The sequence below is a fragment of the Drosophila gunungcola genome, chromosome 3R, assembly GCF_025200985.1.
Source record: "Drosophila gunungcola strain Sukarami chromosome 3R, Dgunungcola_SK_2, whole genome shotgun sequence".
NCBI lineage: Eukaryota > Metazoa > Arthropoda > Insecta > Diptera > Drosophilidae > Drosophila > Drosophila gunungcola.
The window spans coordinates 27,361,808-27,382,434 of NC_069139.1; the positions used below are offsets into that span (position 1 = coordinate 27,361,808).

The window sequence follows — 20,627 nt, forward strand, 5'->3', positions numbered from 1 at the left end:
GTAAAAAAACAAACGATTTTGGGAGCCCTTACATGGCTGAGATTCTAAATAGCATAGTGATTTTAGTGAAACTTGCACTGCCAACACCACTTTTGTTAAATAAAAACAAAGGCTTAAGCCTGCCATGATCAAATACGTTTTTATTAAAGTCAAATTTCAAAAACACCAATACGTAGAGAAGTCGATGCCAATAACAATTCTAACGAACAGGATAAACTTTCAAAGTACTTCAAAACACTGCGATATATAGCATTTAAGTGTGGGTTCAGGAAAATTGTTATAACTTTCGGAGATTTCAATTAACCTATTTATATTTGGCAGTACACAATTTAGTGGAACTAATATTATTTTAAAGCATTTCTCTCAATTTTAAGTAAGAATAAATTCAGTTAGGTCACTTTTGGAGAAACACACTGTAAATATTTGTTAGAACATAAGTAATTGATTCTTAATAAATTTTCCTAAATGCGCCTATGAAATACAAGTTTCTATTAAATAATTGGATTTGGGGATTAATATGAACTATTTCGTTCACTTCAATTAACTAGTGGTACTTGGGTACAATCAATCCTTTCAACATGTCAAAGCTGTTTCCATCGGGCTGCACAGTTTCAATGGTTCCAGTTGGTAGTTTCACCTTTAAGAATCCAAAATCATCGATTCCCACAATTTCGGCTTCTCTTTCCTGTTCGTTTTGTAAGCAAATCTTGACGGTTTGACCGCTGTAAATAAAAATAATGAAGTCGTATAACTTAACGGTCTTATGATAGTTTTACCTGTGTAACCAGAGTGAGTAATATAAGGCATAAAAACTATCAAAATCTCCATTTTGTACTTCACCCAAAAGTCTTTCGATTTCATTAAAAATCATGGCAATAAATAGCTCATATGTAAGCATAGGTAACTTGTTCGGGGCACGGGTATTATGTTCCCGTATCAAATCATTAATGCAAACAGTTGGTTTTGCATTGTTTAAATTAATTCCGCTGCCGATATTGACGATTGCCTGCGAGCCCTGCAGAGTGGTATTAATCACGAGTCCTCCAATCTTCTGATTCCCATTCGCATATATATCGTTTGGCCACTTAATTGAAATATCCAGTACCTGAAAATACAACAAATTAAAAAGTCTTAGTAATCGTAAATAACTGAAATTTGAACACAAATTATTGATTAAATAATTTCATGCACATAAGATTTAATGTTGCTATTGCCACTAGTTCAATATCTTGTTATATGTCATTTGGATTGGCTTCATAATTATTGGCATTTGGTTTAAAAACTCAAAACTTCGTTGTTTTGAAAAATCTAGCCATACAGTATGGCAACGCCAAAAATTGGAAAAAAGCTTCTGATCTGAGCCTAAGAGAGGTTTTCGACGTTCAGCCGCTGTACCCAGAGATAGCTGATGAGTCTGCGTTGACGTGTAGATGAAACTAGTGCTAGTCCTATCTGAGTCCGGGGATCACTTCCTAGAGAAGTTATCAAAAAAGTTGTGTTGTAAAGATTTATAACCAACTATGACCTCGAGTTTTTCACTTCGATTTATGTATACAAAAAAACAAGGTAACTAGAAAACCAACAACAATAATATTAATCATTTGACATATTTTTTTTTTGCAACTGAGGAAGGCGTATATTCAAATACTAGGATTTCAATTTCGGTTGAACCAAAATTCCATAATGCTGTGCATTCGCTTTATTTAGTACATTTTGGAGAGCCGAAAACCTAATAACAATTGCCACGCACGGTCACACTGGCGCAATGCCCTGCACTTGGGTGTAGAGAAATTTCAACAACAGCCGAAGAAATTGTACAATTATCGCATTTCTTGAGCCGTCTCGAGTTGCGGGCGTGAGTGTGCGAAAGCCGGAGCAGCAGCTGCGAAAGTCAAGGTCGTTGGAAGTGGGCCACAATGCGGAGCGGAGGCCCAGTCACTGGTGCCATCGAATCATCGAGCCCCCGTAAGGGCGTTTGAAAAAATCAATCGGGCTCCACTCCGCCGCGAATCAGCAGGATGAGCAGCAACAACAACGCCCCCGCGTCCGCCCCAGACTCCGGCTCCAGCAACGCCAATGATCCCGTCTCCAGTTCCCTGTCAGTGGACAGCAACCTGGTCATCATCCAGGACATGATTGATCTCTCGGCCAACCATCTGGAGGGCCTGCGCACGCAGTGCGCCACCAGCTCCACGCTGACGCAGCAGGAGATTCGCTGCCTGGAGTCCAAGCTGGTGCGCTACTTCTCCGAGCTGCTGCTGGCCAAGATGCGGCTGAACGAGCGCATCCCGGCCAACGGGCTGCTGCCCCACGCCACGGGCAACGAGTTGAGGCAGTGGCTCCGGGTGGTGGGCCTCAGCCAGGGTACCCTTACCGCCTGCCTCGCCCGCCTCACCACGCTGGAGCAGAGCCTGCGACTGAGCGATGAGGAGATCCGCCAACTGGTGGCCGACAACCCCAGCCAGCGGGAGGAGGAGGAGCTGCGGCGCCTGACCAGGGCCATGCAGAACCTGAGGAGGTGCATGGAGTCGCTGGAGAGCGGCACTGCGGCCAGCAACAACGATCCAGAGCAGTGGCACTGGGACTCCTGGGACAGGCCCATCCACATTCACCGCGGCAGCGTGGGAAACATAGGACTGGTGCAGAATTCAACCGCCTCCCCGAGACCCCATCATCGCCAGCATGGTGTCAAGGGGAAGAATCCCGCTCTGGCCAATTCATCCAGTTCCAGGAGCGGCCGTCAATCGCCCACAGCGACTGAGGAGCTGAACAGCACGCAGGGCTCCCAGCTAACGCTGACCCTCACGCCCTCGCCACCCAACTCGCCCTTCACGCCTTCCAGCGGGCTGAGCAGCAGCCTTAATGGAACCCCGCAGAGGAGTCGCGGCACCCCGCCACCCGCCAGGAAGCACCAGACCCTGCTAAACCAGAGCCAGGTACAGGCGGACGGGGAGCAGCCAGCCCGCAGTCGGCTGCCCACTGACCCCAGCCCGGATAGCCACAGTTCCGCCAGCTCAGACATCTTCGTGGACGCCAATACCAATGCCAGCTCCGGAGGAAGTACCTCCAACGTGCTTATGGTGCCGTGCTCCCCGGGCGTGGGCCACGTTGGCATGGGCCACGCCATCAAGCATCGCTTCAGCAAGGTCATCGGCTTCAAGGCCACCTGCACGCTGTGCCAGAAGCAGGTATTCTCCCGCTGGCAAAAGTGCACCGACTGCAAGTACATCTGCCACAAGAACTGCGCCCCACATGTGCCGCCTTCCTGCGGACTGCCACGAGAATATGTGGAGGAGTTTCGGCACATCAAGGAGCAGGGCGGATACACCATCGCACCGCATGTCCACGGCGTGCCCAAGGGGTCGCCGCTGGTGAAGAAGAGCACCCTGGGCAAGCCGCTGCATCAGCAGCACGGCGACAGCAGTTCGCCGAGCTCCAGCTGCACCAGCTCCACGCCAAGCAGTCCGGCGCTGTTCCACCAAAGAGGGCGAGAACTGGAGCAGGCTGGCAGCTATGGCAGCAGCTCCAGCGCCAATCTAGTGCCCACGCCATCGCTGGGCAAGCACCAGCAGAGTCAATTCAACTTTCCCAACGTGACGGTCACGGGAAGTGGCGGCAGCGGAGGCGACACTCTCATCTCCAACGAGTCAGTGCCTGAGCAATTTCCCCCGGCGCCTGTAACCGTCAACGGCGGAATGGACAGCCTGGTGAGCAGCTCCAACGGGCACATGAGCTCCCTGATCAGCAGCCAGACATCAAACGCTTCAAGTGCCGCCACCGTGACGGGCAGTCTGGTGAACAGCACAACGACCACCAGCACCAGCAGCTTCTTTCCGCGCAAGCTGAGCACAGCCGGAGTGGACAAGAGGACGCCCTTCACCAGCGAGTACACAGACACACACAAGTCGAACGACAGCGACAAGACGGTCTCCTTGTCCGGAAGCGCCAGCACGGACTCGGACAGGACGCCCGTTCGAGTGGACTCAACGGAGGACGGAGATTCGGGACAGTGGCGGCAGAACTCCATTTCACTGAAGGAGTGGGACATTCCCTACGGCGACCTACGCCTGCTCGAGCGGATTGGACAGGGGCGCTTTGGAACTGTGCATCGGGCCCTCTGGCACGGAGATGTGGCCGTGAAGCTGCTCAACGAGGACTACCTGCAGGACGAGCACATGCTGGAGACCTTCCGCAGCGAGGTGGCCAACTTCAAGAAGACGCGCCACGAGAATCTGGTGCTGTTCATGGGCGCCTGCATGAACCCGCCGTATTTGGCCATAGTGACTTCGCTGTGCAAGGGCAACACCCTGTACACGTACATCCACCAGCGCCGGGAGAAGTTCGCCATGAATCGCACCCTCCTGATTGCCCAGCAGATAGCCCAGGGCATGGGCTACCTGCACGCGAGGGAGATTATCCACAAGGATCTGCGCACCAAGAACATCTTCATCGAGAACGGCAAGGTGATCATCACGGACTTTGGCCTGTTCAGCTCCACCAAGCTGCTCTACTGTGATATGGGCCTGGGTGTGCCCCACAACTGGTTGTGCTACCTGGCGCCGGAGCTCATCCGGGCGCTGCAGCCGGAGAAGCCGCGCGGCGAGTGCTTGGAATTCACCCCCTACTCGGATGTCTACTCCTTTGGAACTGTGTGGTACGAGCTAATTTGCGGTGAGTTCACGTTCAAAGATCAGCCGGCGGAGTCGATCATCTGGCAAGTGGGCCGCGGAATGAAGCAATCGCTGGCCAACCTGCAGTCCGGACGGGATGTCAAGGACTTGCTGATGCTGTGCTGGACGTACGAGAAGGAGCACCGGCCGCAATTCGCGCGCCTGCTTTCGCTGCTGGAGCACCTGCCCAAGAAGCGGCTGGCGCGCAGTCCCTCCCACCCCGTCAACCTCTCCCGCTCCGCGGAGTCCGTGTTCTGAGGGACCTGCTACCTGGTCACCGTAACTGTGTAGTACAATTTCGACCGCTTCACCTAGCTAGCTCGCTGCTTCTCAAACAGTAAACTCTCCTAAGCTAAGTTCGATCGAACCAAGCAAATATTGTAAATACTTAAACGTAACTATCAAATTATAGCTAACGATTTTAAAACTAAATTATGTACGCATGTATCGGTTGCAATCCAGTTGCAGTTGTGAGCAAACAAAACAAAGCAAGGGGAAAACAAATGTTAACTCGAAAAAGACAAAAACGTTTAAATGTTAAAGAGCAGAGGCAAACTGAGAAGGCATAGACATATACAAACAAACAAGCACTGTGGCAAATATTATTGTAAACGTTAATCAGGTGAGCAATTTCTAAATTGTTAATTATGTGTAAGTAAAGCTCTATATATATGTATATGTATACAGACCTGTATATGAGAGATTAGTGTTTAAATAAATATATATTGTGAATTATGTATGGTCAAATGTATATAGTAAATGGACTAAAATTACGAGATCAAGCAGAATGTCAAATAAACTTATCACTACAGCCAAATTAGCTAACAGTGTTTGATTTTGGTTAAAAGTTTGATCTAAAAGACGTAAAAATTTTTTGAGGAAAACATAAAAGAGCGGTATATATTTCCAAATCGGCCGGTTACAAATGTTTTCACTTCTGATCATGGCAAACTTTCCAGAGCAATATATAGATATTAACAGAGGATCAATGGGTGCATATATGCATTCGTTTCTTTTATCGACATAGATAAAGACAAGGACTTTTATGATAATGATTGTTAATTTTAGTACAAGTCAAAGAAATCGAAACCATACTGGTAATGCTAGTTTGTTTATGGCATGCCAATTTTTTTAATTCAAATTTCGCACTTCGCTTGTGAAGGCAAATTAAATCGGATCTGGCAGTGCTATATACTGTATGCTTTACAGCACCTATCAAATATATAAATATAATATTATAGTATAGTTTCCGCGCCTAATTACAATCAATTGAAATAGAGTTCACAAAACCCTGAAGTTCGAGCAGTTTTAAGATTTCAAACAAGGAAAAGCCTGCAGAATCTTACAGAATGATTATTTCTGTCTAAGGAGACAACAATCTATCGATCGGTTGGTCACTGGCGATAAAAAGTGGGTCAGAAATGACAATACCAAGCGTAAAAGATCCTCATCATAGTCGGGCTAGTGTTTTGCCAATGGGCACAGGGACTTCTTCAAGAGAGGCATATATAAATTACTATCGAAAGCCCTTAAATCGGTATGCCATTACCGCAAACTCTAACATGTAATATTTACGTTCTTGACTCACCCCATAGTGCTTATGCCCACGTAGAGAATTGACAATTGCCGCTCCAATCAGATGCTGCAACAGAGGCAGCCGAGAGCCCAACGCTGAGTCCATGGCCAGGTGGAGTTGCAATGAGAACATGGCACAGCCCGGAGGACTGAGCCACTGCAGAAGCACATAGGGATAATATTATTAAGAACTGGAATATGAAGAATCTCGGAATATTCACCTGGTTGTTGCTGCGGCCAACTCCAGAGGTTTGTTGCACGGGAAGCACAGCCAGGCCATTGATGAGCTCCAGGTTGTTGATGACATGCATGGAGCTGCTTACCACTGGTGCGTAGATGACAAGTCGTCCAATTTGCTCTGTTTTAAGGTTCTATAAGGTAGGCAGGAATCTTAATAAGATTTTCTTAATCAAATAAAATATGCGCACATCAAAGTATTCTACGGTGGAGAAATCGTCGGGACAGGAATGTATCAGTATGGGCAAGACATTGTTGTTGGCCACTGGCGGCTTGTCGTCCTTGCCACAGAACTTAATCGTCAGCCTGGGCGTTGCTATGACATTGTCGGACCCACTGCATCGCAGACGCAGCTTTTCCAGAAGTTCAAACTTGGCCTATATGGTTAAAATATTAATTTCTTCCGATGTTCAGAACGCTATACTATCTGCCTACCTCATGACGTCCCAAAAAGTAGGCATGCTGATACACCACACCGGGCTGCGATTGATCTCCCTCGCCACCATGAACCTGCACATCCAAGTACTTCCTCAACAGATCCGAGAAGATCTCGAGGCGAGTTCGATCGTTTTGTTTCAGAATGGAGTACTTTATCTCGTCCGATTCAAACTCGCTGGGATTCATCTCCAAATGAACCTGTAACATATTAATTGATTAAAGAACAATTTAGCAACTAGTGGAACAGAAGTACATACTTGCGAGAATACGGCCTTGCCCCCACTTTGCAGGCTTTTGGCCAACATCAAGCTAGGCGTATTCCAAGTTTCTTCGGTGCCTAGCACCTGGACATCCAATTTGTAACTGTGACCGGCCAGATCCTTCAGTTCCATGGACCTTGGACATACTAGAGCTCTGAGCAGCGTTTCGTGGTTTGATTTTGTTGTTTTATGGTTTATGTTTGTTTTTGTTTTTGGTTTATGTTTTTATTTTGGTTAATGGTAGGTAGGATTATAATAGAGATAGCACACACAAGTAGAAGCACACACAGAGATTTATAGGTATAGAAGGGGCAAAAAAAAAACCGTTCACGCAAACAGAAGAGTAGAATGACGATGAATACAAATGCCAAGCAGTGGAAAATATGTCCAAAACAAAAATAATTTTTTTAAAGGATAATTCATTCATAGATTTCATTGAATACAAAATTGTATAAAATACATTAAAATTGGGTATTTGATTATGCAGTTTCGATCAATTATGGTGCCAACCGAATGTAATAGAAATCAAGCCATGTTCAGAAGAAATGAGGCCAAGTTAAGCAAAAATTTGAGAAATAAAATAAGAATTGGCGTTAGTTTTAAACAGTTTTATATTGACACGATTATTTCGAAATTCTTAAAGGCAGTATATACTTTTTCGATTTCAATTAGCTGACAAGCCCACATTCCAAAATCAACTGTTAAAAATAAATGTCACGAAATAAAGAAGAAAAGATCTATACAAATTTTGAAAGCTCTTCACCACTCTGAATGTGCAATAAGCAATTTGTTTTGGAAAGGGCTATCGAGTGTACAAAACATGCAACATAGAGGATTCGAATATACTTTTTAGTCGGTTTTTTACTCTATAAAATAGATTACCAAGGGTTAGCATTATGTTTTGGAGGCTGTCAGTCTGCTGCTTCTCAGTGTGGTTAAGAAACAGTGGCATTTACTTACGGTTTGCGGGAATGCGACTTGGTCGACTCTTCGCTGTCTGTGGAGAAGTGTTTCTTGACCGGCGATGGCTGGTAGCAGAAGATGTGGTGCATCATCTTGACGCGCTGCCACTTGTCATAGGAGAACTGAACCAACTCGTGCTCTCGAACCTGGCAAACAAAGTTTTTTAGTTTCATATTTCATTAGGTTTAAAACAATTTAATATTTAATATTAATTTAATATAATTTAGCAACTTGTTAAAGGATTTTATAAGAGTTAAGATCCACTAATCTTATTTTTTTCACTTTAAAATGCTAGTTCAAAACAATATCGCCTTTTGTAGACGTAGATATATTTTCTTTTTTGAAATGTTAAAGTTTTAAGTATTAAGTTATTTAATTTAAGCTAACGTAATTTTTGGCCACCTCGTCTGAACCAATAAAAATTTAAGTATTTAATTATTAAATCTATAATTAAGGTCATAGAACATTGTGTATTTGGTTTGCTTTTATAAGGAACTATTCTTACCTCCGCTGTGCGATAGTTGGGCAGAATGAAGTGGAGTATATCCGAGCAAAGACTCAGCACTTTTCCGCCCTGCAGAAAGTAATCCACTAGTATCTGGCCAATTCCTGGCGCCACCGATCCGCAGACAACCAGCAGCGCTGTCTGCTCCGTCCAGTACTTTTGGGCCGCTTGCTGAGGCATCAGCGGATATATGGTGTACACATTCCGCTCCAGTAGCTGCTGCAGAGTGGCCAGGGTGGATTCCCGGGCACTGGCACTGTCCGAGTACACTAAAACATTCAGCGGCTTGCTGTCCTGCAGACTATCCTTATTCCGTTGCAGCACAGGACGCGCAGGAGCAGTTCCGGATGACGGAGGCGAATTTAAGGGCTTCACGACTTCAAAGGACTTGGCAGGCTTCGTTGGTTCCGCTGAAGATTTAGTTGGCTCAATTTTTTTACCAACAGCAGATGGCTTAGTCAAAGGAGCAGACTTAATGGGAGACACTTCCACACTCCCTATTTTTTTATGCTGCGCTGCCTGTGCAGCAGCTAGCTTCTCCAGCTCACTTGGACTAGAATCATCTTTACTTGGCGTTGACTTGGAGTTATCTTTGGTTGTGGCTGCCTTGCTTTCGCTTTTAGCAGGAGTGGTTTGGGTCTCGCTCTTGGCAGTGGCCTCGCTTTTAATAGGAGAAGGTTTGGTTGGCATCACCTTGGCCTCTGATTTCGGCGAACTCTCAGTGATCCTTGCGGGCGACAGGGACGCCTTGTTGGTGGGCTCTACCACAGCAACCGCCTTGGCCACGGGTTCAGGGGTCTGGCGATGCTCTTGGGCAAGAGGATCCGGTTTCGCCCTTCCCTCGGATCGGTTTCTTTGGTACTCGAACTCAGTGGCTTGGTGGGCCAGCACACCGACCGCTCGCAAATCCTCCAGGTGCTTTTTCCAGCCATCCCTGTCCAGTCCTACGGATGTCCGCGACTGCCGCTTCAGGTGATTAGCTAGCAGCTCGAAGGGTTGCGGATCCCCTTCTCGCCGAACCGCTAGGATCGAGAGAAAAATGCATCAGTATGACACCAAAAACAATCAGTGGGCATGAAAACGATTTCAGGAGCAGCTTACACTCAATCCGCAAAAGTGGCAGCTGATCGTTAATGCATAAGTTATTTCGCAAGAATGTAGTTATCAAAAGTTGCGTGAAGTGCTCGACGTCTGTCTCGATGAGCACCGCCAGGTGGGAGTCTATTTTCCATGCAATTAGCTTACCGTAATCTTCCAGCTGGTTCATGGCCAACCGACATGCAAGCAGAAGAAAGGAGGAGCAAGGGAACACTCTTGGTTAGCAGATGTATGACGCTAGCTCTGTATCGATTCAACTATCTTGGGACGACTACATCTTTATCACATTACCACACGCACGACGGTTGGCATTGCGGCAGGTTTATGGCCGTAAATTTATTACCCTTAATTGTAAACTAAGGGGACACTCTTATAGCTATTATTATGAGGGCAGAGGTCAAGTTGTAATTAAAAACCCATTTAAAATTTGAAGATCCAATCTATTAAATCATTGTACAAAATTTGAACTCCCCATTTACAGTCCTTATAACAAATATAAATTCCTAGCTTATTAAATCCTTTTATGTAAAAAATAACTTTTTAATATAATTTGTATTTTTTTTATAAAGTGGATTTTACGAAATTGTGTTTACTGTTTTTTTTTAAGCATTTCTAATTTTGTTTAAGTCTGTAGGTAAATGTCCTGTCCTCTTAAAACAAAGGACAATAAATATATTTTTTGGAAAATGGTGGGGGCGTGTTTTCTAGAGAAATCATCTCAGGCTTACCCGTACGCCAGTGGTGTCCTGGGAGCTGGGACGCTGCAGAGGCTCTACATGGGCCTCCAGGAGCAGCTGCATCCGCTGCTCGCCCTGCGCGGACAGCGAAACCCGCTGTCTGGGCGGAGTGCCCGCCTCCGTGGGCGTGGTCACCGGCGTCACGGTGTCGGCGGCATAGGAAAAGGGCAGCAGACTGGGCGCCGGCGGGAAGCTGATCCAGGGCGTGATGTGAAGCGTCTGCAGCGGACGGAGACAGCAGCCGCGCTGGTTGGCGTGCAGCCACAGGATGTCCGTGACCTTGGCCGCGTTCCGGTTGCCGCACAGCTCCGAGCTGGCCAGGGCGGGATCTGGGGGCGGATGAGGGGAACTATAGCTTCAGCACGCTCCGGTCACTCCTCCACTCACCGAATCCATCGTCGCTGCCCGGCTGGAGGGCATAGAAGGCGATGCTTGAGGGCTGTGCCAGGTGCTCTGCGATCTTGGAGCAGGCCTTCTGGATTCGCCAGGATTGCAGGACGGTGGCACTCACGTAATACAGGGTCAACATCGGAAATATCTGATGGTTACTGCCGCTGTTTCTGAATTATTTTGGGTGTATTTGGGCCGGGGCACAAGTTACATCGCATTGAAGACTAAAATCAATTCCGGTTTCGTAATTTGCCCCGATTTTGCGCGAATCTATCGGTTGCTATGGCCCAAAGGAGCGCTTCCTGATACGCCGTTTTCTGCCAGTTGACACACTTTTCGCGTTCCCTTGCCCACTGACTTTTATTGTTGATTACTACTGCATCCACTCCAACTGGACGAAGCTTTGTCGCCAAATAATTCCGATAAGAAAGCGCGGCAGGCGTTTACGGTGCTGACGGCTTAGTTTTAGCTGTTTTTCGGCCAAATCTGTCGGGTTTTCTAGGGGAACCCGAATTAAGACTTCGGAGAACAGCAGTTTATTTATGTAATTAAATTGATTACCTAATTATTTAAAAAATGATTTAATAAATTATTAATTAAATGTAACCCACAAGACCAGATTCCAATGGAAATCCACACTTTTCAGGATGATCATAGTTTAAAATGAAATTTAAACAAAATGAAAAATTATAGACGTTTTAGAATTTTTTTAGGTAAATAAATACCGACAAACGCCCCGAGCATATAAACTTTTAAAGTTATTTTTTTTCTTTTGCTCTAAATAACTTAAAAATTGAGTCCCCAAAATATTTAAGGGGACTTATTTTTTTATTGTTAACACAGTTAAACTGTGCATCAAACAATTTGCATTGTTTGGAATATTGTTTACTAATACTTAGAGCTGCACGCGTGTCGTGACTTTTAAGTGTCACGGCTTGTATGCAAATGTCTGCATGTCACTCGCACATCACTAATTGATGGTATATTTTAGAGCATTTTCCTCACACGCCGCTCTAAGCTGTTTTCAATTAGCATGCAATTTGCAAATTGTTTTTCACGAATAAATAAAGGTATTTAAGCGGACTTGGGTTGGTCTAGTGGCCACGGAAGCGGCATGCTGTTGGGCGAATACGACACGACCCGGCGACTCCTGTTTATCGTGGCCGTTCTGCTGATCGTCCTGTATGCGAAGACTTATTTGTTGCCCGGCGTAGATCTGGACTACCAGTAGAGGATTACGGAGCCCCGCGAGGATTCTATCGGATCGGATCGAAGAATCGAGCAGCCATGACGGACCGAAGGGTATCGTACTTCTACAACGCGGACGTGGGCAACTTCCACTACGGAGCCGGGCATCCGATGAAGCCGCAGCGCCTGGCCGTCACCCACAGCCTGGTGATGAACTATGGGCTTCACAAGAAGATGAAGATCTACAGGCCGTACAAGTAAGTATTCAGTGGTTGGGGTGTGTTTGATTTTATTCTTAACTGGATTCCTATTGCAGGGCTAGTGCCCAGGACATGCTCCGGTTTCATAGCGACGAGTACATAGCCTACCTCCAACAGGTCACTCCGCAAAACATCCAGTGCAATTGTAAGTTGCGAATACCCCAAACTAGACCTTGTGTCTTCTAAAGGGTTTATAAAAATGCTTTCCAGGAAACTTAATTTTTAAGCATTTGTTTGATTTAAAAACCTAAACGTCGACTTGGGTCTGATAGCCAATAGGGAGCATAAACCTTTAAACCATTCTTGCTATTCAGTTTAAAATGTGATAGTTTTAGCACATTTGGTACAAAACTAAAAACAAGAAAAGAAGGTTTCTTGGGTAGGTCGAAGTTTATATACTCTTGCAGTTCTAAATGAAAAGTATTGGGCAATATAGTTAGTTTTCCAGTTCCCTATTATAAAATTTGTTTATTGTTTTTTACAAAACCATGTTTCTTTAATAATATATTTTATCGTGTGCTCCTATGTTGTGTTTATAAAAACACCGAATTATGACTTTTTCTAATTATTTTACGATTATTTCTATGACAACTATGATACATTTATGATATAGTTCTCCGATCTCGGCGGTTTCAAACTGCAGTAGAACGATGACTTTTCTCCTTTTGTTGATTTTTCATTATCGATTATAGGATATTAAAAGAAAAGCGTAAACCTCTTTAGGTCCTATAAATTGAAATTAATTACACATTGGAATCGAAGCTATCTAAAAATCGGATTAAACACAATAGGCTCCTATAAGCATGGTAGTGCCAAATCATTTTGTTCCATCAGATCTGTAATTTGCGTTATTTTAGATTTTTAAAGTATTAAATAATGCAAATACCTTAACTGGTTGACCATAGATTTAGCGGCAAGTTAAAAGTATCAAAGCATCAAAAGCCTGATGTATGTTGCACTGTGTTGTTTAAAACGGCATCTAAGCAAAATCTCTTTTTCAGCCGTGGCGTACACTAAGTACCTTGCACACTTTAGCGTGGGCGAGGATTGCCCCGTGTTTGACGGCCTCTTCGATTTCTGTGCAATGTACACGGGTGCCTCGCTGGAGGGCGCCCAGAAGCTGAACCACAACCACAGCGACATCTGCATCAACTGGTCCGGCGGACTGCATCACGCCAAGAAGTTCGAGGCGAGTGGCTTTTGCTACGTGAATGACATCGTGATCGGCATCCTGGAGCTGCTGAAGTACCATCCTCGAGTGCTCTACATCGACATCGATGTGCACCACGGCGATGGCGTACAGGAGGCCTTCTACCTCACGGATCGGGTAATGACGGCCTCGTTTCACAAATACGGCAATTACTTCTTCCCGGGCACGGGAGACATGTACGAGATTGGCGCGGAGTCGGGTCGATACTACAGCGTGAATGTGCCGCTGAAGGAGGGCATCGATGATCAGAGCTACTTCCAGGTGTTCAAGCCCATCATCTCGGCCATTATGGACTTCTACCGGCCAACGGCCATTGTTCTACAGTGCGGAGCGGATTCCCTGGCTGGGGATCGACTGGGTTGCTTCTCCTTGAGCACCAAGGGACACGGAGAGTGCGTCAAGTTTGTGAAGGAGCTGAATGTACCCACTCTGGTCGTTGGAGGCGGTGGCTACACCCTCAGGAATGTGGCCCGCTGCTGGACGCACGAGACCTCACTGCTGGTGGACCAAGACATTGAAAATGATCTTCCTGCCACCGAGTATTACGACTTCTTCGCCCCAGACTTCACCCTCCATCCAGAGATTAACTCACGTCAGGATAATGCTAACTCAAAGCAGTATCTGGAACTAATCGTAAAGCACGTCTATGAAAACCTTAAGATGTGCCAGCACTCGCCTAGCGTCCAAATGGTGCAGACTCCGCCGGATGTGGACTTGGAGGAGCTGCGCAACAACAGGGACGAGGCGTCCGACCCCGACGTACGAATGTCCGTGGCCGATGAAGACAAGATGGTCGATGCCAAGAACGAGTTCTACGACGGCGATCAAGACCAAGACAAACCCGATTCGGCGGAGAGTTAGTATTGTTTAACGTAGCGTAAGGTTTCGTGTTTAGTGTAAGCAGTAAAGATCAGCAGGTTAATTTGTAACTTAATTTGGGATTAATTGATAAAAGAGATCACTCAAGGAAAAACTATAAACCCAAGGCCAAGAGCAAGATATTTTTTGGTATGCATAGAAGCACACAGGTATTTAAAATCGACAGACACACGTGTATTTGAGATGAATAATGGTACTTATTAGGAGGATTACTTTAGTGACATATTGCTGGATCGCCGGAAGATCACCAGCCAGTTGTGGTGTTGGCCAGTCGCCGCATTCGTCGCGTGTTTCGGTCCTGGTCGCGGATCTTCTTCTCCATCTCTGCGTCGGTAAGCGTCTCAAGGAATGGGGCCCACGCGTCGGCGTCGCTGGGATTCCGGAAGGGCACGTCAATTGTTGACAGCGGTGCCTCGCTGAAGGCATACGTGCGACAGTGCCAGGATAACTGGCCCCGAATGCTGTAGGCGATGGCCGTGACAAACTCTCCACCCAATCCCAGTTCCGCACAGAGCTTTATGGCAAACTCCTCCGGATTGTTGTTCTTCTCGGACATGTCCCACTCGACCTGGTCGACGAGCGAGGTGTTGCCCACGTGAATGTTCAGCTTAACGATCACCCGCTGGTCGCAGCTCTCCTCGAGGATGGGGGGATCGTTCGGGAAGGCCTCTATCTGCTGCCGGATAGCCTGCGCGATGGCCGGCACAAAAGGCAGGGGATTTAGGTCCAGGTCGTCGCAGAGCACCTCCGCAAACTGCTCCGGCGTGATCATGCTCTCGTTCTTGTTCCACGTGAAGGTGTCGCGCAGTTTCTGTCCCTCCAACTCCATGTCAAGTCGAATGGGCACCAGGCACTCCTTCTGCGCCGCATTTTCCAGGCTGGCAGTGGGGTCTGTGTCATCGAAACACATGGGAAATGTGCGAACCTTCTTCGTGTGCACTCGGTTGCGGTTAATGGGCGTGGCCTGCGGCACTGCGTCCAAGTGGCTAGAGTTGGGCATGGTGGGCACATACTGCGGCTGCTTCTTGGACTTGCTCTCACGCGGCACTGGCGTATCGGAGGTGTTCACGGAGACGGCACGGTACCTGGGACGCAATTTCATATTTAAATTAAGTGAAACTTTTAAGCTGGTAGCTAAAATGATTGAACCCTGTCCAAGTAAGCTGCTTCTCTGTCAAACATACAAAACATTTATGCTGATTGATGGTAGGTCAATACAGAAAAGACATAGTATCGGATCACTGTCACTTTGACAGTTTCCTGAACCCGTTCACTTATGGCAGCTAAAAAAAAACCAATTCCCTGCCCTAAGCTATTCACTTTTGGAAAAAAACAGAAAGCGACTCTTCAGTAACCTAGATGCTATAAGGTAAGGTACAATTCAGAACAGGTAATTAACCACGTTTTAACTGTTCTACAAGTATAACATATTCCAATCGGTTGTTTTTGGAAGTATTCTAAATTATCGCTAACCGTTCCCAGTGAATCTTTTAAATTATAATCTGACATATACCTCAAAGATACTGTTCTGACCCACACTCCCCACTCACTTTTCATCGTTGCCGGCCATTATGTCGTCCACCTCCACCGCGCGGAGCAGCGAGACGGAACTGGCCAGGATGTGGGAGCTGAGACCGGACTCGGCCAGCCGCTTGCGCTCCTCGTTGGAAAGGACTATGCGGGTCATGCCCGGGTACTTTTTATACAGAATGCCGCGGAAGTGGCGCATGTAGTTGCCCACTTCGGAGCCCACGTAGTAGTACTCGCCGCCCTCCTCCAGCTGGAAAGCCACCGGCTTGTCCCCGTACGTCTGCAGCGCCATGTTGGGTCCGTCAGCTCTCTTGGGTTTTTAATTCACGGATTCTCTGCAGGACTTCTTGTTAATATTTTGCAACTAAATTTTTCCTGCCGCATACACAAACACAGACATGGACATGGCGTCTACCGCGAAAGTGTTGGAAAACGCGCGAGAGCCACCGACGCAATTCAGTGATGCTGCCGGTTGGCTACAAAAAAGCTAAATGTGTTATTAATGTGGAAAACAATTTAAGACTGTTCGTGCTTAACATATAGTTTTATCAAATTATTATTCTTTATTCTTCTTAAAAAATATATTAGCTCTGGCAATGTCGCCTAATATAACAAGTTAAATAAATTTTTTTGTATAAGTCAAAATACATTAAAAGTTATAAAAGGATATTTAATTTTAAAGCACATCCTGCTCTTAAAGATGATTCATTTGACCTCCCCGCACCGAACCGGCAAAGCCAGAAAAGTTATTCAAACCCATAGATAATTTTAGCAAACAAAAATAGTTGGGCGTCCATCACTGCCACTAGACCCGCCGTCGCTTTTCAACACTGATTCCCATGCGCTGTTGAAACATTCGTTAATTATTTTTAAGATCGCTCTAAATATGTCCTTTTTACGCAGTGCCGCTGGTCTCCTAGCGCGTGCCAAGCTCCTGGAAGGTGCAACCACAGGTATGTAATCTGACATCAAGCAATCCCAGTCAATAAATGGCGTTTTTCGGCAGTGCAAACACGGCGGCAGATTAAACGTTGGGTTTCGCCGACGTTACGTGAGCTCGCCCACCGGCAGAAGAAACTGGGACCCCAACAACCGGAGCCGCGTTCTGGCTTTGTGGAGTGGAACCAGCGGTCAGAGCTGTTCGCGTTTGGCAAGCGGTTGGGCGAATCTTTCGAACTATCCCAACTGCAGCGGGCCTTCACAGAGAAATCCTTCGCCCGGCGCGAGGAGGAGCGGCGTCGGAGGCTGGGCATTGAGGAGGCGGACCTACAGATGCTCGACAACAGCGATCTAGTCGAGAAGGGTCAGCACATTGCGCGCGCTTACGTGGAGGCCTTCCTGCTGCATCAGCTGCCAAAGGTACCTAAGGAAGGTCTGCAGGCGATTGCCAGCTATCTGCTCAGCACGGAGACCCTGGCCCACGTATCCTCCCATCTGGGAACCAAGGATCTAATCCACTCCACGGAGTACCCGCCCTCTGCCGAGAGCCTGGCCCAATCCCTGCAAGCCGTGATCGGCGCCCTTGCAGACTCTAGAGGCGTTGAAAGAGCTTTCCTCTTTGTTCGCGACTTCATTTGCACCCAACTGAACCAAAAGGACCTGCTGGATGTGTGGACACCCCAGGAACCCCTGCAACTGCTCGAGAAGATCTGCCAGGAGAGAAAGCTGGGCGATGCAGAGCCACGCCTGCTTGGAGATTGCGGCAGGAACACGGTCCTGGCCGCCTACCAGGTGGGCATCTACGCCAACCGGCAGCTGCTGGGTAAAGGATTCGGCGAGGATCTTAAGACGGCGACAGAAACAGCCGCCATCGACGCCCTTCAGAGCATTTTCGACACCCACGACAACCGACGACCCTTCGACTTCTCCATACAGCTAGAAACCAAGAACGTGCGACTGGGCTGAGAAACGGAACAGGGTCTGTGTCCTGGTTGATTATTGTAATTTGCACTAAACACATGTACGCATGAATTGTCAGAGAAGGTTGCGTTTTAAAATCATTTAACTACGGGTCAACAACTGCCTCTTAGTCGCTATCGTCGCGCTTCTTATCGTGGGTGCTGGGCGTGGCCGGTGTGGGCGGCCCCAGGTCGTCCGGCTTGCTCTCCAGCGAAAAGGGCGGAATTTTGCAATCAAAGGAATATCCATCCTCGCGCTCTAGCCGGAAAGTGCCCCACATATGGCCGCTGGGTGCCTGAAGGCTCACATGGCTGCTGTACTGGAAGGCGGGCAGCCGGGGGCTTAGGATGGGCTCCTGGCCCACCACTCCCCTGCCGCGCACCGTCTCCAAGGTTCCGGACAGCGAGAAGATGCGCCAGTGGCGCTCGCGCAGCTGTACGCTCAGCTCGCCAAGGTTTTCCAGCCGGATGCAGTAGCGCCACTAGAATAGGTGTTCATTAGTTTAAGGTTCAACTAAAATTATATGGCTTCTTTACGCACCCAGTATACCGAGCTTGCTGGCGTCTCGCGGCAGCCCATGTAGAAGGGGATCACCGTAATCCGCACGTTCTCCGTGGTCTCCTTGTGCACATCGCTCATGTCCAGCCAAGGATGGTTCTTCTCCTGCCACGCCTTCAGAGTGTCTTGGCCCACAAACGGCGGGTCCGCCTCCGGAGCGTGCGTGAGGAACTTATCGAACAGCTCGTGCTGCAGCGGACTCTTCTCGCTGGAGCTGTAGGGCATGATGTCCTCGTGGGCCACGTAGTCCAGCCCGGGGATGGCGTACAAGCTGCGGTTGGAGTCCTGGTTGCCAAGAAAGGTGACTGCCTCCGTTTGGGCGCGCTGAAAGGCCAGAAAAACCCACTGACTAACTAAACAAAGCGAGGCAATGCCCTACTTACAATATGTGGACAGTCCCGGGTGTCGATGAGCACCTGGTAGAAGGTCTGAACCTTGCCCTTGACCTCCTTGGGATCCACCTGCGTGGTGGTGGTGCCCACATTGGTCGTGCTCTCCGCATCGCCGGGCGCATCCGATTGGTAGGCGGCCGATGTGGGGGTATCGCCGGCCGGGGCTGTAGTGGCCGTCGGCGGAGAGGAGGTGTTGGCCTTCACCCGGAGCGAAGTCTCTTTGGTACGGTGCTGCTGGGTCGGACTGGCTGTCGTCGTTGTACTGGCGCTAATCTTGCTCGGATTGTGCAGATCCCGGTCGTAGACGCGGGCCGTCCAGGGGAAGAGGATGACGCCGCGGTAGCCGAAGATGCGGTGGAGGAAGAGCTGGCCAGTCTCGTACCGGTCGTCACGGGCCTCCACCAGGCGGCCCACCTCAGCGAGTCTGCAATAATAAAGTGTGTTATGCAATGTTCAGGAGGATGCAGGACCTGGGCTCACTTGGTCGGGTACACTGCCTGCTTCTTGATGCCCCGCCGCAGCACAATGTCCACCCGGTGCAGCAGGCGCCATCGTTGATCCCACTTGAACACTTGCACCAGCAAGCCCATCGCGGCGCATCCAAAGTTCGCTCGGAATCGTGGGGAGCACCTCTTCGATTTCGGCGGGGGAGCTGCGCTATTTATGCAACGCTCTGCGGCTTTTTCTGGCGATCGGTTCTCACGTTTGCTTCGGCTCAGCGCTGTACATGTGTTTCACAATTTTGTAGTAGTCTCTAAAATCTTAACATTGTTATGAAAATTTTGATATTGTTTTCGACACTGAAAAAAAACCGTACGCGATTGCGCCGAGTAGTCGATAACTATATTCGACTGCCGATTAAATTTCCACAGAGAAAATGGTACTAGAAAATCGGTTTATTTTCATTTGAAATAAAAGCGCCCTTCACACTATAGGTGAAAATGTTTAGTGTATTTAATTTAGTTCATTAAGCTTAAAAGTATTTTTAGCCTTGAAATTATACAAATTTACAGTGGTGTAAATTTTTTTGCCCATACCATGTATTACTTAGTTTTCACAGTTTCGTTTAGTTTCCTATAATTGAGATCTACATCCACCATCCGGTCTGTATATTAGGCTTTTTCAGGGCAAACAGTTTTTGAACCCTATTTTGTGGCCCTTGAAAAGGAAAAAGGAAACACAATTCACAGTTCGTATTTAGTGGAAATCAAAGTTGACTCCAAGAAATAACTCCGCAAATCGAGTGCAGTGTAAGTGCTTCCTTATTTAAAATATTTCTATCGATATACTTTTACATCTCAGATAAAGAATCGAAAAATTGAATCAACAGATCGCCACCCTTTATTTACCAACTAATACGACCATAAGAAAGTAATTTTAATTTATAAATTAAAACTTTGCCAATTAAAAAAAAAAAATTACAGCAATGAAGTCGTCAAAATGTCGTGTTTGCCTGGGGTATTCCAAAAACTCGATCTATGTTTTTAAGGAGTCGCATGGAGAGGAAGTTTCCAATTCGATCATGATTTAACAATTAAGAGTTGGTGTTGTACTTTGACCGCCCTACTAAAAATAGTATCAGAAGCGACTTTTCCCCGAAATAGGCGTTGTTGTACAATTTGGTCTCTGTTGCAGAAACGCCGCCTGGCGAATTAACGTCATTGCAGTCGTTCAAGCCAACTCATTTTTATGTGTTAGTCTCCAAAGTATTTGTTATTTTAAAAAAGCATAAAAACGAAGTTTTCAAACTTTCCAAAGACTTTTGAAAAAAGAAGTTGCCAATTTCATTGAAATAAGACAATTTATCGCGTTGCCAACCATTTTATTTTATTTCACCT

General features: G+C 47.0%; 7 protein-coding genes across 10 annotated transcripts; 4 read left to right on the forward strand and 3 right to left on the reverse strand.

Annotated features, from left to right (window-relative positions):
* Nucleotides 1–128: 128 nt before the first annotated feature.
* LOC128252082 (biotin--protein ligase) lies at nucleotides 129–11,323 on the reverse strand. Of its 4 annotated transcripts, none has more exons than XM_052979494.1 (12): nucleotides 10,871–11,323; nucleotides 10,475–10,812; nucleotides 9,750–9,906; nucleotides 8,649–9,670; nucleotides 8,141–8,289; nucleotides 7,178–7,334; nucleotides 6,918–7,118; nucleotides 6,674–6,859; nucleotides 6,467–6,616; nucleotides 6,259–6,402; nucleotides 777–1,105; nucleotides 129–722 (listed from the first exon to the last, which is right to left on the reverse strand). In XM_052979494.1, exons 1-12 carry the CDS (start codon nucleotides 11,010–11,012, stop codon nucleotides 545–547), a joined length of 3,153 nt encoding a protein of 1,050 aa, XP_052835454.1. In that variant the 5' UTR covers nucleotides 11,013–11,323; the 3' UTR covers nucleotides 129–544. The 4 variants fall into 4 exon arrangements, with proteins under 4 accessions (XP_052835454.1, XP_052835473.1, XP_052835484.1 ...); XM_052979513.1 differs by having other exon boundaries at nucleotides 9,894–9,906; nucleotides 10,871–11,320; XM_052979524.1 differs by having other exon boundaries at nucleotides 7,178–7,316; nucleotides 9,894–9,906; nucleotides 10,871–11,319.
* On the forward strand, nucleotides 1,609–5,490 carry LOC128252090 (kinase suppressor of Ras 1). Its single transcript, XM_052979540.1, has one exon. The coding sequence runs from the start codon at nucleotides 2,019–2,021 to the stop codon at nucleotides 4,926–4,928; it is 2,910 nt and encodes a 969-aa protein (XP_052835500.1). The 5' UTR covers nucleotides 1,609–2,018; the 3' UTR covers nucleotides 4,929–5,490.
* A 527-nt stretch (nucleotides 11,324–11,850) lies between the features above and the next one.
* Nucleotides 11,851–12,104, forward strand: LOC128262565 (uncharacterized). The gene has a single exon (XM_052996900.1). The coding sequence runs from the start codon at nucleotides 11,988–11,990 to the stop codon at nucleotides 12,102–12,104; it is 117 nt and encodes a 38-aa protein (XP_052852860.1). The 5' UTR covers nucleotides 11,851–11,987.
* Nucleotides 12,105–12,160: 56 nt separating this feature from the next.
* Nucleotides 12,161–14,465, forward strand: LOC128262548 (histone deacetylase 3). The gene is made up of 3 exons (XM_052996877.1): nucleotides 12,161–12,318; nucleotides 12,378–12,466; nucleotides 13,323–14,465. Exons 1-3 carry the CDS (start codon nucleotides 12,161–12,163, stop codon nucleotides 14,390–14,392), a joined length of 1,317 nt encoding a protein of 438 aa, XP_052852837.1. The 3' UTR covers nucleotides 14,393–14,465.
* A 97-nt stretch (nucleotides 14,466–14,562) lies between these two features.
* LOC128262558 (SWI/SNF-related matrix-associated actin-dependent regulator of chromatin subfamily B member 1) lies at nucleotides 14,563–16,436 on the reverse strand. The gene is made up of 2 exons (XM_052996887.1): nucleotides 15,961–16,436; nucleotides 14,563–15,495 (listed from the first exon to the last, which is right to left on the reverse strand). Exons 1-2 carry the CDS (start codon nucleotides 16,230–16,232, stop codon nucleotides 14,655–14,657), a joined length of 1,113 nt encoding a protein of 370 aa, XP_052852847.1. The 5' UTR covers nucleotides 16,233–16,436; the 3' UTR covers nucleotides 14,563–14,654.
* A 297-nt stretch (nucleotides 16,437–16,733) lies between these two features.
* LOC128264922 (39S ribosomal protein L44, mitochondrial) lies at nucleotides 16,734–17,959 on the forward strand. Its single transcript, XM_053000645.1, has 2 exons — nucleotides 16,734–16,893; nucleotides 16,947–17,959. Exons 1-2 carry the CDS (start codon nucleotides 16,827–16,829, stop codon nucleotides 17,843–17,845), a joined length of 966 nt encoding a protein of 321 aa, XP_052856605.1. The 5' UTR covers nucleotides 16,734–16,826; the 3' UTR covers nucleotides 17,846–17,959.
* LOC128264912 (polymerase delta-interacting protein 2) lies at nucleotides 17,843–19,645 on the reverse strand. The gene is made up of 4 exons (XM_053000633.1): nucleotides 19,270–19,645; nucleotides 18,781–19,213; nucleotides 18,380–18,721; nucleotides 17,843–18,320 (listed from the first exon to the last, which is right to left on the reverse strand). Exons 1-4 carry the CDS (start codon nucleotides 19,377–19,379, stop codon nucleotides 17,967–17,969), a joined length of 1,239 nt encoding a protein of 412 aa, XP_052856593.1. The 5' UTR covers nucleotides 19,380–19,645; the 3' UTR covers nucleotides 17,843–17,966.
* Nucleotides 19,646–20,627: the final 982 nt, after the last annotated feature.

Excerpts from the sequence above, each read along its gene's own strand:
- LOC128262548 (XM_052996877.1), top strand. The coding sequence starts at position 12,161 with ATGACGGACCGAAGGGTATCGTACTTCTACAACGCGGACGTGGGCAAC. Across the intron at positions 12,319-12,377 it reads AAGATCTACAGGCCGTACAA|GGCTAGTGCCCAGGACATGC; the intron begins GTAAGTATTCAG and ends TTCCTATTGCAG. Across the intron at positions 12,467-13,322 it reads GCAAAACATCCAGTGCAATT|CCGTGGCGTACACTAAGTAC; the intron begins GTAAGTTGCGAA and ends TCTCTTTTTCAG.
- LOC128262565 (XM_052996900.1), top strand. The coding sequence starts at position 11,988 with ATGCTGTTGGGCGAATACGACACGACCCGGCGACTCCTGTTTATCGTG.
- LOC128264912 (XM_053000633.1), bottom strand. The coding sequence starts at position 19,379 with ATGGGCTTGCTGGTGCAAGTGTTCAAGTGGGATCAACGATGGCGCCTG. Across the intron at positions 18,722-18,780 it reads CCCGGGACTGTCCACATATT|CGCGCCCAAACGGAGGCAGT; the intron begins GTAAGTAGGGCA and ends CTGGCCTTTCAG. Across the intron at positions 18,321-18,379 it reads CAGCAAGCTCGGTATACTGG|TGGCGCTACTGCATCCGGCT; the intron begins GTGCGTAAAGAA and ends CACCTATTCTAG.
- LOC128252082 (XM_052979494.1), bottom strand. The coding sequence starts at position 11,012 with ATGTTGACCCTGTATTACGTGAGTGCCACCGTCCTGCAATCCTGGCGA. Across the intron at positions 7,335-8,140 it reads AAGTCGCATTCCCGCAAACC|AGCTCTAGTATGTCCAAGGT; the intron begins GTAAGTAAATGC and ends AACGCTGCTCAG. Across the intron at positions 6,860-6,917 it reads ACTTTTTGGGACGTCATGAG|GCCAAGTTTGAACTTCTGGA; the intron begins GTAGGCAGATAG and ends TTAACCATATAG.
- LOC128262558 (XM_052996887.1), bottom strand. The coding sequence starts at position 16,232 with ATGGCGCTGCAGACGTACGGGGACAAGCCGGTGGCTTTCCAGCTGGAG. Across the intron at positions 15,496-15,960 it reads ATGGCCGGCAACGATGAAAA|GTACCGTGCCGTCTCCGTGA; the intron begins GTGAGTGGGGAG and ends ATTGCGTCCCAG.
- LOC128252090 (XM_052979540.1), top strand. The coding sequence starts at position 2,019 with ATGAGCAGCAACAACAACGCCCCCGCGTCCGCCCCAGACTCCGGCTCC.
- LOC128264922 (XM_053000645.1), top strand. The coding sequence starts at position 16,827 with ATGTCCTTTTTACGCAGTGCCGCTGGTCTCCTAGCGCGTGCCAAGCTC. Across the intron at positions 16,894-16,946 it reads CCTGGAAGGTGCAACCACAG|TGCAAACACGGCGGCAGATT; the intron begins GTATGTAATCTG and ends GTTTTTCGGCAG.